Source organism: Thunnus maccoyii, chromosome 20, assembly GCF_910596095.1.
Source record: "Thunnus maccoyii chromosome 20, fThuMac1.1, whole genome shotgun sequence".
NCBI classification, from domain to species: domain Eukaryota; kingdom Metazoa; phylum Chordata; class Actinopteri; order Scombriformes; family Scombridae; genus Thunnus; species Thunnus maccoyii.
Genome location: NC_056552.1, coordinates 11982656 through 11995080, shown reverse-complemented (window position 1 = coordinate 11995080; position 12425 = coordinate 11982656). Strand labels below are relative to the sequence as shown.

Here is a 12425-nt window from a genome sequence, read left to right as displayed (position 1 = left end):
ATTACAACTCTTTACTCACAAAAACAACATTCCGGTAGCACAGATAGCAAACATAAGATTGTACTTAATAGGCCGATTGCAATAAAATCAATTAACTCTTAACTCTTAATTAATGAACTAATTTAGAAATTGTGTCATGAGTACAATTAGCTTGGAATCAGCTAGTCCTCATCCTACATGTCTTCTCTTGTAAAACCGAAAAGTACAGTTTGAAAATACTCCTTTAAAAGCATATAGCCACTATGAAGAAGTTGAAAATGTCCCTTTTTGGCGCATCCTAGTGGTAGTGCCAAAGAAGACAGCAATGCACATGCAAAAACTGCATTGGACTTACCACATTTTTTGACAAAAAGGACAATATCTATGAATATCTACTCCGGTATATTTCATATATTATACATTTGTCTATTTTAGTGCAGGAGCAATTTACGGCAATTAATCAAGGCTTCAAACAGAAAGTCACTCAAATCCACCACCACCACAGTACTTGTAGTGTGTCAGAGGCTCCTTTCTCAGCTCAGCTGCACCATAAGTACATTTTTAAGAATACCCTTTTGAACATTACAATAGTATGAAAGACATTGTAAAGGCTAGTTGCTTTAATTAAGTCATTGTCAATTATAGGAGATTTGAACTCTTCTCTATCCTGATTGATTTAAGCAGAAAACAACACCAAAAAGTGTTGTAGACTTGCTGTTGACATTCTGCTAAAATAACCTTTTCCAACGTATTTGCTTGACCAAATGTTACGTCATTATTATTTAGGTGTGAGATGGTTCCTGTGGTTTTCTGAGTGGTTGCGAGGAAATTTATCAGTTGTGTGAGGTGATAACTAGGAAATAGGCTGTTGCAGACTATGGTGCACTTTGTGTTTGCAGGAGTCACAGTACTTTTAGTTCTAGTAGTAGTAGCATCTGTAGTATTAGTGGCAGTTGTGACAGAGGCCCATTGAAAGAAATTGAGAGGATAAATACATAAATTTAAACCCCCCAGTGTCTTTTTCTTTGTCTGTCTCTTTATAGCTACTTCTCAAACATTCAAACCAAGTCTCTGGCTGTGTCCAAAACTCCCTCACTCCCTCGCTCACTCACTCAAATATTACTCATACACATTCACTCAATTAGTGTACTCATAGTGAGCAGTAAATTGACATTGTGGGCACTTATGACTCAACTGTAGCTCACACTACTGTCATTTTTAAGTTTTTGCATTGTGCCATTATTAGAAAAATCATCAAAAAGTGGTGTGCATGCCATTGATACTACTTTTTCATTCTCTCATGGGAATACTATATAGTGCATACATTTCACACACAAATATAATGGTGGACTGTAAATATAGTGCACAGTATAGCAAATATTGATTGAAAATACTCCTGTAAAAGCATATAGCAACTATGAAGAAGTTGAAAATGTCCCTTTTTGGCGCATCCTAGTGGTAGTGCCAAAAAAGACAGCAATGCGCATGCAAAAACTGCATTGGACTTACCACATTTTTTGACAAAAAGGACTATATCTATGAATATCTACTCTGGTATATTTCATATATTATGGATTGAGTATTGATGCCCATTTGTCTATTTTAGTGCAGGAGCAATTTACGGCAATTAATCAGGGCTTCAAACAGAAAGTCACTCAAATCCACCACCACCACAGTACTTGTAGTGTGTCAGAGGCTTCTTTCTCAGCTCAGCTGCATCATAGGTACATTTTTAAGAATACCCTTTTGAACGTTACAATAGTATGAAAGACACTGTAAGGGCTAGTTGCTTTAATTAAGTCACTGTCAATTATAGGAGATTTGAACTCTTCTCTATCCTGATTGGTTTAAGCGGAAAACAACACCAAAAAGTGTTGTAGACTTGCTGTTGACATTCTGCTAAAATAACCTTTGCCAACGTATTTGCTTGACCAAATGTTACGTCATTATTATTTAGGTGCGAGATGCTTCCTGTGGTTGTCTGAGTGGTTGCGAGGAAGTTTATCAGTTGTGTGAGGTGATAACTAGGAAATATGCTGTTGCAGACTATGGTGCACTTTGTGTTTGCAGGAGTCAGGTGCTTTTAGTTCTAGTAGTAGTAGCATCTGTAGTATTAGTGGCAGTTGTGACAGAGGCCCATTGAAAGAAATTGAGAGGATAAATACACAAATTTAAACCCCCAGTGTCTTTTTCTTTGTCTGTCTCATTAGAGCTACTTCTCAAACATTCACTCAACATTTTAAACTGTGTATGCGTCTGTGCTCATCTAAACATTTCAATGTCACACAAGGAGACAACTGGAGATTGAAAGTCATTTGACAAACAAAATGTTCTATTATACCACTGAAGCAATTTGTTTATTCATGTATGTATGACAAGAGAGAAAACTGCCGCAGCAGACAGAATGATTTTGATGTCACAACGTGCCTCCATTGACTCTTATTATTCTCTTGAAGAGTCTGAAAAGCATACAACATAGTTCCATCCATTCCTGTTGCTTTCTAAGAGTACACCTGTCGTCTCTTTTCTTACTTCTCATCTTTTTAATCTCTTCTTTTATTTTCTTCTTGACAGTTTGCATAAAAATACTTTTCTTCCTATGACCACGTTTGCAAACCCTAGTTATCTCCCTCATCCTGTTGAGTTAAATAATGTGGGGGTCATATCTTGACCTTAAGATACAGTATGTTAATCAAAATGTGAGTAAAATTTGATACCCATAATTTACACTTTGCTTGGATTAACAGCCTGTGGGATTAAGCCAGACTTAACTGTCAGACTATGATACAAGTGCACAAAAGACAAGACCACAGTGGCATACAGGTATCATCTGAATACATATTTATTAGATAAATATTAGGTTGTCACATCATCTAACTACATACAGTTCTGCAAGACTAAAAATCACAATTAGTTCCTTTATTTTCTGACCAGTTTAGAATATGAAATGATTGTACATACAATGTACAAACATAGAGACAATGGCCACATTGCATGAATCACCTTAGATTGTATCATTTTTCCAACTGTTCATGATATCAAAAATTGTACAAACTATGGATTTGGTTACAATCTTCTGGACCCGTCCCTCCCACCGCCTTTCTGCCACCCATCGAAGGGATTTTCTTTGTAACCTTGTTTTTTTTTTTTTTTTCCTTTTTTTTTTTTGCTTTAGCACCTCAGAGTATGCAGGCGACAGACTAGAACACTTAAGCTAAATATTACATGTAAAACATAGCTGTCCCAGTTCCCCTAACCAAAGAGGTGAAAGTATATTACAGAGGGGGAACAAAATGCTGAGAGATACCCACAAACACTAACTAACAAGTTTCATTTTCCATATTCAGCCACTTCCAGTAGAGGGGTTGCAAGCGTTTTATTATTCTGAAGAAACAATGCACATTCCCAGGGAAAATGAATACATTTCTGTTCACATGTCTCTATAATCATTTACATATATACAGGCATCCTCGGGACGTTTTGACCTAGCCTTGCCCTCAACATCCTTTCCCGGCCAAAATGATGAACGTGCCCTTCCTCACTGTATTTTTTTTTTTTTTTTTTTTTAAATTTTTAAAACTTTTTTTTTAAAACAACTTCCCCCAGAGAAATGGCCCTTTATTGTGATTGTGCAACTACAGATTCGGGGTACTGCCTAATACACCAAATTGGCTCACTTGTATGTAAGAACAAAACATGAAATGATAACGACTTCCGTGGGATTGATCAAAAGTTTCAATTCAGATTGTAAAAAAATGAAAATAATGTGGCAGTGTGTCGTTAAAAGATTTCACTGGTACAAAGTTGATGTCTTTTTGTGACTTAAATATGAAACACATGTGAATGACATATGAAACATGTCAGTGTGCCGAACTGGAACAAATCATATTTTTTAAATGACGTTAAAAATAATGTTTACATAAAACCAGGGTGGTTAAATCAGCATAATGCTACAGTTGAAAGAAATTGGATTTCTAGCCTTACAGATTAATACGAAAACCAGTACAAAATAATTTACCAAAAACAAAGGGGATAAAAATGTATATGGTCTCGTGCTTTTAAAAAAAAGCCACATTTTCTATAACAAAAATATAAACAATATCATGAATTTTCTTTAAAATATGGTTGTGATATATCTTTAAAATACCACTGTGTATTGACAATTAGCAACAATTATGATATTCACATAGCTCACTAATTACACTGAAAGCTGGCTGATACCACGCCTTTTTAAAAACCATTACTGTTCAGTATCACTGATAAAATGTTAAAATAAATTCATGAATAGACGACATTGATCATTTTCAATCAAATACACCAGAGCGTGAAAGAAAATATTGCTTCAAACTGAGCTTGACATGTGTAAATCGAAATTATGCTACACAATCATCTTGAGCTGATGCAGGGGAAGGGGATTGCAGAAAAATGGGTCACCTGTCGAGCAACGACAGGTGTGAGACAGAGTGCACTGGGAGGAGAGTGAGTGGAAAGCACGATGACCTGCAGGAAATAGCTTATGAGACATTTGGACTGGCGTCCCCGGCGGCGGGGAGACGAGACAGCTGTCGTATGCTGGTTACAAACAAAGTCAGTGGTCAGATGGGAGTTTGGGAGCATATGTGGTTAAGGTTGGACGACTAATGATCAAAGGACAAACATTATCAAGATGATACAAAAATATTCACAATGATATTTACAGTACAATAGCATTTCTTAAAAAATAATACATTTGCATACTGAACAGCACTCTTCTCAAAAAGTGAAATTGAAAACAAATGTGGCAAAAAGGTTTGCACCAATACTGCTTTAAAAAACACTTCTTGAACAGTAGTGATGGATAAACTGTATTTGTCCTCCCCTATATCTTTGAAATCTCCCATCACACCGATAGAAACACACACGCGGTCACACTCTCACACACACACATGCACACACTCGCAGTCTTACAGGACCAAGCAAACACAAACATCTCCATTCTCATCCCTCCAACTTTGGTGATGTTGAGCAGTTTCCCAAAACGATTTATGGATAGTTTAATTATGCAGCAACAAAAACAAGAAAAAAAACCCAACAAACATAAAACAGTATATCCAGCAAATACATGATAAATGTATTGCTGATAGCATTATCCCTTCAATGTTAGTGTTAAATAAATCATACTAAATCTGACAGAAATCAAAAACAAACGTACAAACAAAAGTGCTGTGGAAACAGCAACTGATAAAAAACACACTATCTTTTCTTTTTTTTTTACCACTTGGAACAGCACTAGACAAGGGCTTGGCACACATGCACTTTGCAGACTAGTTTAACAGCACATCATTTAACAGGGAGAGAGATGCAACTTTGCAAAAATGCTGACACGAGTGACACCGGGCTCATGCAGAGCAGACGGCATGGAAGGAGTCGTAGCAGGAAGCAATAGATGCAGCAGGATCGTCACAGGAACCCCAAATCTCTCATACTGTACCTTTCATTTCCATTACAATCACTCCTCTGTACAGGAGGATGATAACTATACAATATGTTGAAGTACAGGTGTTCTATTCTTGGTACGCAATATAAATTTTTTTTGTTTTAGTGGGGCCACAAATTTTTTCCATTCCAGCTGTCAACCCTCAGAGGACTGAAAATCTTTCTCTTTTTGACAAAAATATGTATGTATCACAATTGTAGACAAAGTGGAAGCCGATCATTCCCAAAAAATTTTTAAAAAACATTTTGTCAAGGACAAACACATGTTGATCTAATTGAACTTTTTTCCTTGTTGTAAAGACAGATTTTTTTTTTTTTTTTGCATTGCCAAAATCTCTTGTGCTTTTAAATGATGTGTGGTGGACAAAACAGTGCGACTAACCAGACCAGTCAGGGAATGGAGCTGTGACACCAGGAAGCTGTGGCCTCTCAGATTGGAATAACAATATGGACATAACACACACTGGCCAGATAGCGCAGGGTTTTTTTTTCACTTATTTTTCTGTTTTATACAGTGGATTCCTTTTTTTTTTTTCAAAAAGGAAACAAAACATGAATAAAAAAATGCTACAACACGTTCCTAATGTGCACACATACACCTGTGTGTGGCGTAAAAAAATCAACTGAGTATAGCTGCACAGTTCAAAGGTATAGCCACAGGTGTGAGAGGGTGGGGCGACCCCCTCGCATCCCGCCGTGTCTTTGAGTTTTAACCTCTTTCAGTCAATCTGCGCTGGCGAATCAAAACTGTACAAGAGGAAGAAGAGAAAGGGAGTGCATCTTTGTGTTTATCAAGTACTGAGTGACCGCCCTGGGTTCTCAGGGAAACTGCAGGCAGTCAGAAAAGTTTATGTGTGTCTGAATTGCCTCAGTTGTTTTCGAAGAGCGATAGAAGGTCGTCGTTGCTATTGCTGGGAAGGTCTGGTGGATCCAGGTACGACAACAGCTCATCTGGGTTAGCGAGCTCTGGAAGAAGCTGTAAGGTAGAGGAGAGGGTGATAGCAAAACTTTGGTTAGGCATTCAGGTTTATTGTAATAAATTTCCACAGATTATTCAAGACTGGCTGCGTGTCAGGACTCACGTCTAAAGATGGCTCAGGCATGTCCGACCCTGCTTGGCTGTCCAAACTGCTGGAGGGGTTGAAGGCCAGGTCGCCATGGGGATGGCTGTTGGGGCCAGGCTGCTGCTGTTGCTGCTGCTGCTGCTGCTGCTGAGGAGGTGGAGCTTGTCGTGAGGGTGGAGGGGGCCCGCTGTGGTGTAGCTGTTGCCCTGATTGGCTCCCAGGGTGCGGAGACGCATGTAAGCTCTGCTGCAACGGGCCGTGCGACTGGTCATTGCCGGCAGAATGAGGTATCTGCAGAAGGAGGAGGAGGAGGAAATGTTTAGATACTGAGTGATTGCAACTGCAGGTTTTAGAATTGTAGTGGCAAAATTTACTTTGTTGCATTTCTGTATTTCATCGGTTAAATTTGTCATTAAAAGTGAACCAGGGCTTTGAGAGCAGAAATCACATGGAAATACAAGTGGATCATTCATTGTACATTTTTGGATAATCTGTCATCCTACAAGGATTAATATTTCAAAACAGATCCCAGACTCTAACAGTGATGAGTCTGTGCTCTAAGCTTTCATTTTCATTTTGTAGTGATCATGTCGGGGGAGAGAGTCACATGCAGATACAGCTGAATGTGTGTGTGGTTTATTTTGTCAGACTAAACCTTCCTAGCATTAGTAACTGCTTGCTATCCGATGCCATAATTTGTCTCCTTAAACCAATAAAATCTGTTTCCTGTGGTCACCCTGCATTGTGGTTCACTTTGAAACTTGTATTTCCAGGTGTCTCAATGTGATATTTACCATATATCCCCTGCTCTCAACTGCCAAAAGAAGCTACCTAAACAAGTAAAAACCTCTCCATACCTGCATCATTATTCTCTTTGCTTAATAATAATTATTGACAACTTTATTCATATAGCACTTTTATAAGCTTAACAATAAATAAAAAAACAAAAACAGAGAGAAACAGTAAAATAGGCTGAAATAATGCAATGACAAGACAGGAAAATATAAAGGTAGGAGTCGATGAGACAACTCACTGAGTCAGGCATGTTATGGGAGAGTGGCTTGTCTTGAGCCATCAGGCTGCTGGGCATGTCAGGTGGGTGAGACAGTTGGGGACCGTGCATGAAATCATTCATCGACGTACCACCAGGGGTGCCGTGAGGGAAATCAAAGTTCCCGTGCCCCTGGTAACTGTTGCCTAGCACACAAAATAAAAAAAGAGTAAAAACATGAGTACATTTCTTACAGTTATTTTAAGCTACTTTTGCAGTATGAATGCCAAACATTTAAGACCTTGTGAGTTTGTTTTTCTGTCTATTTTAAAAATTCTCATTATATTATTATTTGAACTGTAACCTACCTTGACTGCCATATTCGTTGTTGTTGCCCCCTTGCTGAGAAGGTAGTGATGGGTATGGTGATGGTCCGGGACCGAGCTGAGCAATCATCTCCATCACATTGGGCATGATCATCTGGCTGGGACTCATCGTCTTAAACCTCTTGGCCAGTGGTCCATCTGGATCCTCCTTGATATGTATATCAGATTTTATGGCCACCGGCCGCCAGCTACATGTTGGGTCAATGGTCACCTCCTCAAACTCAGAGCTGGTGAAATACAAATGAAACCAAATGTTGAAGATACAAGCTAATTCAGAGAAATACATATATATGCATTACACATTTTGGTACAGATATAAATTTGTGTCTTTTCTTGTGTCTTTCTTACTTTTGGATGGCGTTCAAGATTCCCCACATGTACTGGTCCACTTCCAGTCCTTCTAACAATGCTGTTTTACTGAGGAATGAGGTGAGACAGAGCTTAGAATGCTGAGAGAGACAATAAAATGGATTACAGTCAAAACTATAGACAGGACAAATACTGCTCTGTATTTAAACTGGATAAACTTACTTGCATACAGGACATCGCCATGTCCCCCGCTCACAGTTCAGTTGTAAATATGATTCCAAATCAAAACACTGAAAGAAGAAGAAATAAAGTCACATTTGTTATCTAGTACTCTATTTTAAAATGACTCAGTGTGTTTCTTTATCTCTGTGGTGTTTACCTGAACGTGTTTGCAGTCATGGCCTCTCGCTGGAAGCTGTATTCGCCGGAAGGTGATCGGACATTTGAGGGAGACCTTGATGGCTGTCTGCTCCACACCGTCCTCTCCATTGAGTGTGGCGTTGCCCGATGACGCTGCTACGCTGCTGAAGTTCCTCTTAACTTTGAGGCAGAAGGACAGACATGCAGTGTGTAAGCAAGGACCCTGAGGACAATTGGGACTTTAGGGTGCACAATGTGACCGTGTTCTTGTGTGTATACCTTTGGTGATGCAGTGCTCTGCAGGCAGGAGCCTCTTCTTCAGTAAGCCCTGGAGGACAGAGCGAACCGAGGGCCTGTGGACCAGCTGGAGCACAAACAAGTGCGACTGTGGGAGGAAACATCACCATCACAATCACAAAAGTCATCCTAAAATGTATTAGTTATATGTCTACTGCTTCTCAGTGTATACTGAGGAATAAAAGACTGGGTGGATCAATTTTTTATTTTGCTCTAAGCCATAGCATTATACATTATCTGCAGGTACATTTTGATTTTGCATCTGACTTTTATTTATCAGGCAACTATTTTGTGTCAGGATTTGCTTAATCCTCATCTTATTAGTTCTGGAGATTTGTGTACTCACACAGCAGCAGGCAGTGACTGTGATCTGGATTGTGTTCCTTCCTGGCTGGCATACGTGTTTCAAGTGCAGGGGTTTGTGGGAGGTCTTATTGTCGCCACGTTCGATGGTGAGCGGCGTGGCATTGACGCTGACTTGGACCGATGCCGGCCAGTTGGTGTTCATCTGACGGTCTTCATGGTGGTAACACTTGAACTGCAGCTCCAGGTCCGATCTGCGCAGACAAGCAAACAAAAAATATAAATCAGTGAATATTATGGATTATTATTTTCTGTGGCACTTAATGGAAAACAGCAGCAATCCATTTCAAATTCACATTCATCATATTTAAATTAAAACAGTCTTCTAAAATGTTTTTTGTCTTGGCTCATGACATTTGGTCATAGATGATCCTAAATCTTTACAGACAAACTTTATGAATGCATTTCCTGTTATACTATATGTGAGAATAAGCACAGTGCAGGATGGTCATTCTGCAGCACAAAACAGACAATCAGTGGTGGGAGGCTAAATTTAGGATGATAGAATCCTCATATCAAGACTCTTGAAAAGCCGCGGACATGAGAGTGACTTTTTCTTTAGAGGAGAATAAAAGGTATTCTGGTAATCTAAATCAGAAAATATAAATGCATGAATGACCTTCTCCGAGTTGGCTGGAAATAGTAGTGGCATGATTTTTTTGAATAATTCTTAACTGCAGACAGTAAGACTGCACAACCTTTTCAATCTGCTCAGCAAAGGTTAAGAGGAGTTGGAGAATACCCCTTGGTTCTTGACTACAAGATTCTCATGTGAAGCTAAATTTCCCCGTTGACTGAGAATCAAATGATCAGACAGACCAAGAATAATAATTTGATTTGAGAAAAGTCTTGGAAATCAGACTTTATTTCTGAAAGGTCCCATGGTGAGGAACCGTTCAGGTGATTATACACTAATACTTATGAATATTATATTCCATTTCTGCCAAGTCCGTTCTGCTAGATGCCACTAAATTCTACATACTGCACCTTTAAGTTTTCTTGCACTCCATCTGTCTTTAAATATATCTCAAATATACTTCATGTTGACTCAGTACATGATGTCTTACCTCCACATGAGTGTCTGGTGTACAGAGGGCCGTAAGTGGAAGACGTGGTTGCTGACAGCCAGGTTATGCTCTAGCCTGAAGGGCTCTAAGACTACCCCATCCCGCACCGGGAACGTCAGGCGCAGCTCCTCGTTGTGGTTGGCTACACAGGCGGAGAAGAGTGGCAGTCAGACTATCATGAGCTTTCAAAGGAGTAAACCGTGTTAAGTTTTTCTCCATTGGGCATTTACTGACCTGGAGGTGGAGGGAGAGCAGTGATATTTGGTTTGATGTCAGGAGGGAAAGGTGGCTTCACATCCTGGTTTGGCGACAGGTATGGAGGGATGTTACTTCCTGGGGTCATTGGAGGGGTAGGGTTGCCTGGCACTGGGGAGTGAGGGTAGTTACCCACCGGTCTGGGTGGCTATATTGAAGACAATTGATTAGTGAATAAAATGTTCATGGGACTACAACAGCTAACAGCTCAACCAAGAGTATGATATCGCGATAAAGCAAAATTGGTAGAAAATTGGACTTACCCCATTTATATTACCCTGGTTGTACTGATATCCACTCCCAGAGAAGTTATTTGTTTGGCCATTAAAAGGTGGCTCTTGCTGTAATTTGATGAAACAGATACAAAATTAACCATTATTACTTGTGCTGGGACCTGTGCTAAAATTATATATGCCATTTTGGTAGATTCCCTGCATGTCATACTGCACCTTATAGTACTGGCCCATGGGGCCGCTGGGTGGCGGGTATTGGCCCTGGAGCTGCTGTCCTGGCATCCTCTGACCGGGGTAGTTGGGGGATGGCAGCGGCCTGGAGGCGTTGGGTGTGGGGTACTGCCCCTGCTGGTTAGGGAACTGACTGTTTGGTCCATACTGCTGCCCACCATAGTTTGGCTGTGGATATAGTGATGACACATAAGTTCAACATACAGCAAAGGAGCTAAAATGTGAAGGAGAAAGTGTATAATTCACATGCACTCACCTCCCCTGGGTACGGTCTTTTCATGCCTTGCATTCCCATGCCCTGAGGCCGGGGCCCTGCGTAGCCTTGCTGAGGCATCCTTTGGCCGTGGGCTGCAAAAGGCCCCATGCCTTGGCCTCTAGGCTGGTTCATCCCCATGGGGGGCCCGCTCATGTTGGATGCATTCATGCCTGTGCCCATGTTCCCAGGGAGGGATGGAGGGCCGCGGGGTCCTGGCTGGTTCATGAACTGGCTGTTGTACGCCTGGTTTGGTCCCATCTGGAAAGAGGAACTCATCTGGAAGACAAAATGGGTTCGATCAACCATCTCAGAGTTGATTGTAAATATTGCAAATTTGCTACTGGAAAGAGTCTATTATAGATCACAAAATGTTTATGAACACAGATGGTATCACACAGGTACAATCAGGTGTGTGTCTTGTCCTACCGGTCCGTATTGGTTCATGTCCTTGTTCTGAGTTTCCTGCAGGGCAGCTACAGTTGCCGTGGCAGTGGCGGTGGCGGTGGCGGCAGCAGCAGCGACTGCAGCGGCTGCTGCAGCAGCTGCAGGCTGGGTGAAGTCTGAAGGAGGACGAGAGTGTGGAGGGATCCCCATTCCACCAGGTCCTGCATTAGGCCCCCCAGGGTAGCTATGAGAAAGAGCAACATAATATAAGAAATGACTTCAGACCATCATCTACAGTATGCATTCATTTAATTGAAAAAATATCTATGTAGATGTAGATGCCAGTTCCACTGCCCACTTTTAATTCAATTCAATACAACTTTATTAATCCACAAAGGCAATTTGATTATGGGCATAAGTAAAAACAGACAGGAAACAGACATATGCACAGACAGACAATTACAAGCAAAGGAGCTGTTTGGGACTATGTTGGGCTGATAATGCAATTGCATTTAAAAATAATAAAAGTCAAAATAAAATAATGATAAAAATAAATAAATAAATAAGGAAACAGTCCACATGGCAGATAGGCAATTAAGTATTCCGTATGCCAAGCTCCAGATAGAGCACAGAATTGTCCTTCAGTTCACCAGGCGGATGGCCTCTGTGCTGGTCGGTAGAGCACCTGGAGAGGCATAAGCAGCGCCTGAGAGGGAGCATCTGGAACTGGGGGTGAAGGACATGGGTACTCTCAGCACAGGGCTTGGGGGTCCTG

At 40.6% G+C, this 12425-nt stretch overlaps 1 protein-coding gene across 5 annotated transcripts in view; it reads right to left on the bottom strand.

Annotated features, from left to right (window-relative positions):
• Positions 1 to 6004: 6004 nt before the first annotated feature.
• LOC121887114 (zinc finger MIZ domain-containing protein 1-like) overlaps positions 6005 to 12425 on the bottom strand; it is a 114024-nt gene continuing 107603 nt past the window's right edge. For all 5 annotated transcript variants that reach the window (XM_042397685.1, XM_042397686.1, XM_042397687.1 and 2 more), the window contains 15 exons: positions 11693 to 11894; positions 11267 to 11542; positions 10996 to 11178; positions 10810 to 10887; positions 10526 to 10694; positions 10292 to 10433; positions 9208 to 9418; positions 8844 to 8949; positions 8584 to 8744; positions 8427 to 8494; positions 8244 to 8312; positions 7878 to 8122; positions 7552 to 7715; positions 6537 to 6809; positions 6005 to 6430 (listed from right to left, as the gene is read on the bottom strand). In XM_042397685.1, the coding sequence (XP_042253619.1) occupies positions 6323 to 6430; positions 6537 to 6809; positions 7552 to 7715; positions 7878 to 8122; positions 8244 to 8312; positions 8427 to 8494; positions 8584 to 8744; positions 8844 to 8949; positions 9208 to 9418; positions 10292 to 10433; positions 10526 to 10694; positions 10810 to 10887; positions 10996 to 11178; positions 11267 to 11542; positions 11693 to 11894 (2455 nt within the window). In that variant the 3' untranslated portion in view covers positions 6005 to 6322. The remainder of the gene's footprint in view (positions 6431 to 6536; positions 6810 to 7551; positions 7716 to 7877; positions 8123 to 8243; positions 8313 to 8426; positions 8495 to 8583; positions 8745 to 8843; positions 8950 to 9207; positions 9419 to 10291; positions 10434 to 10525; positions 10695 to 10809; positions 10888 to 10995; positions 11179 to 11266; positions 11543 to 11692; positions 11895 to 12425) is intronic.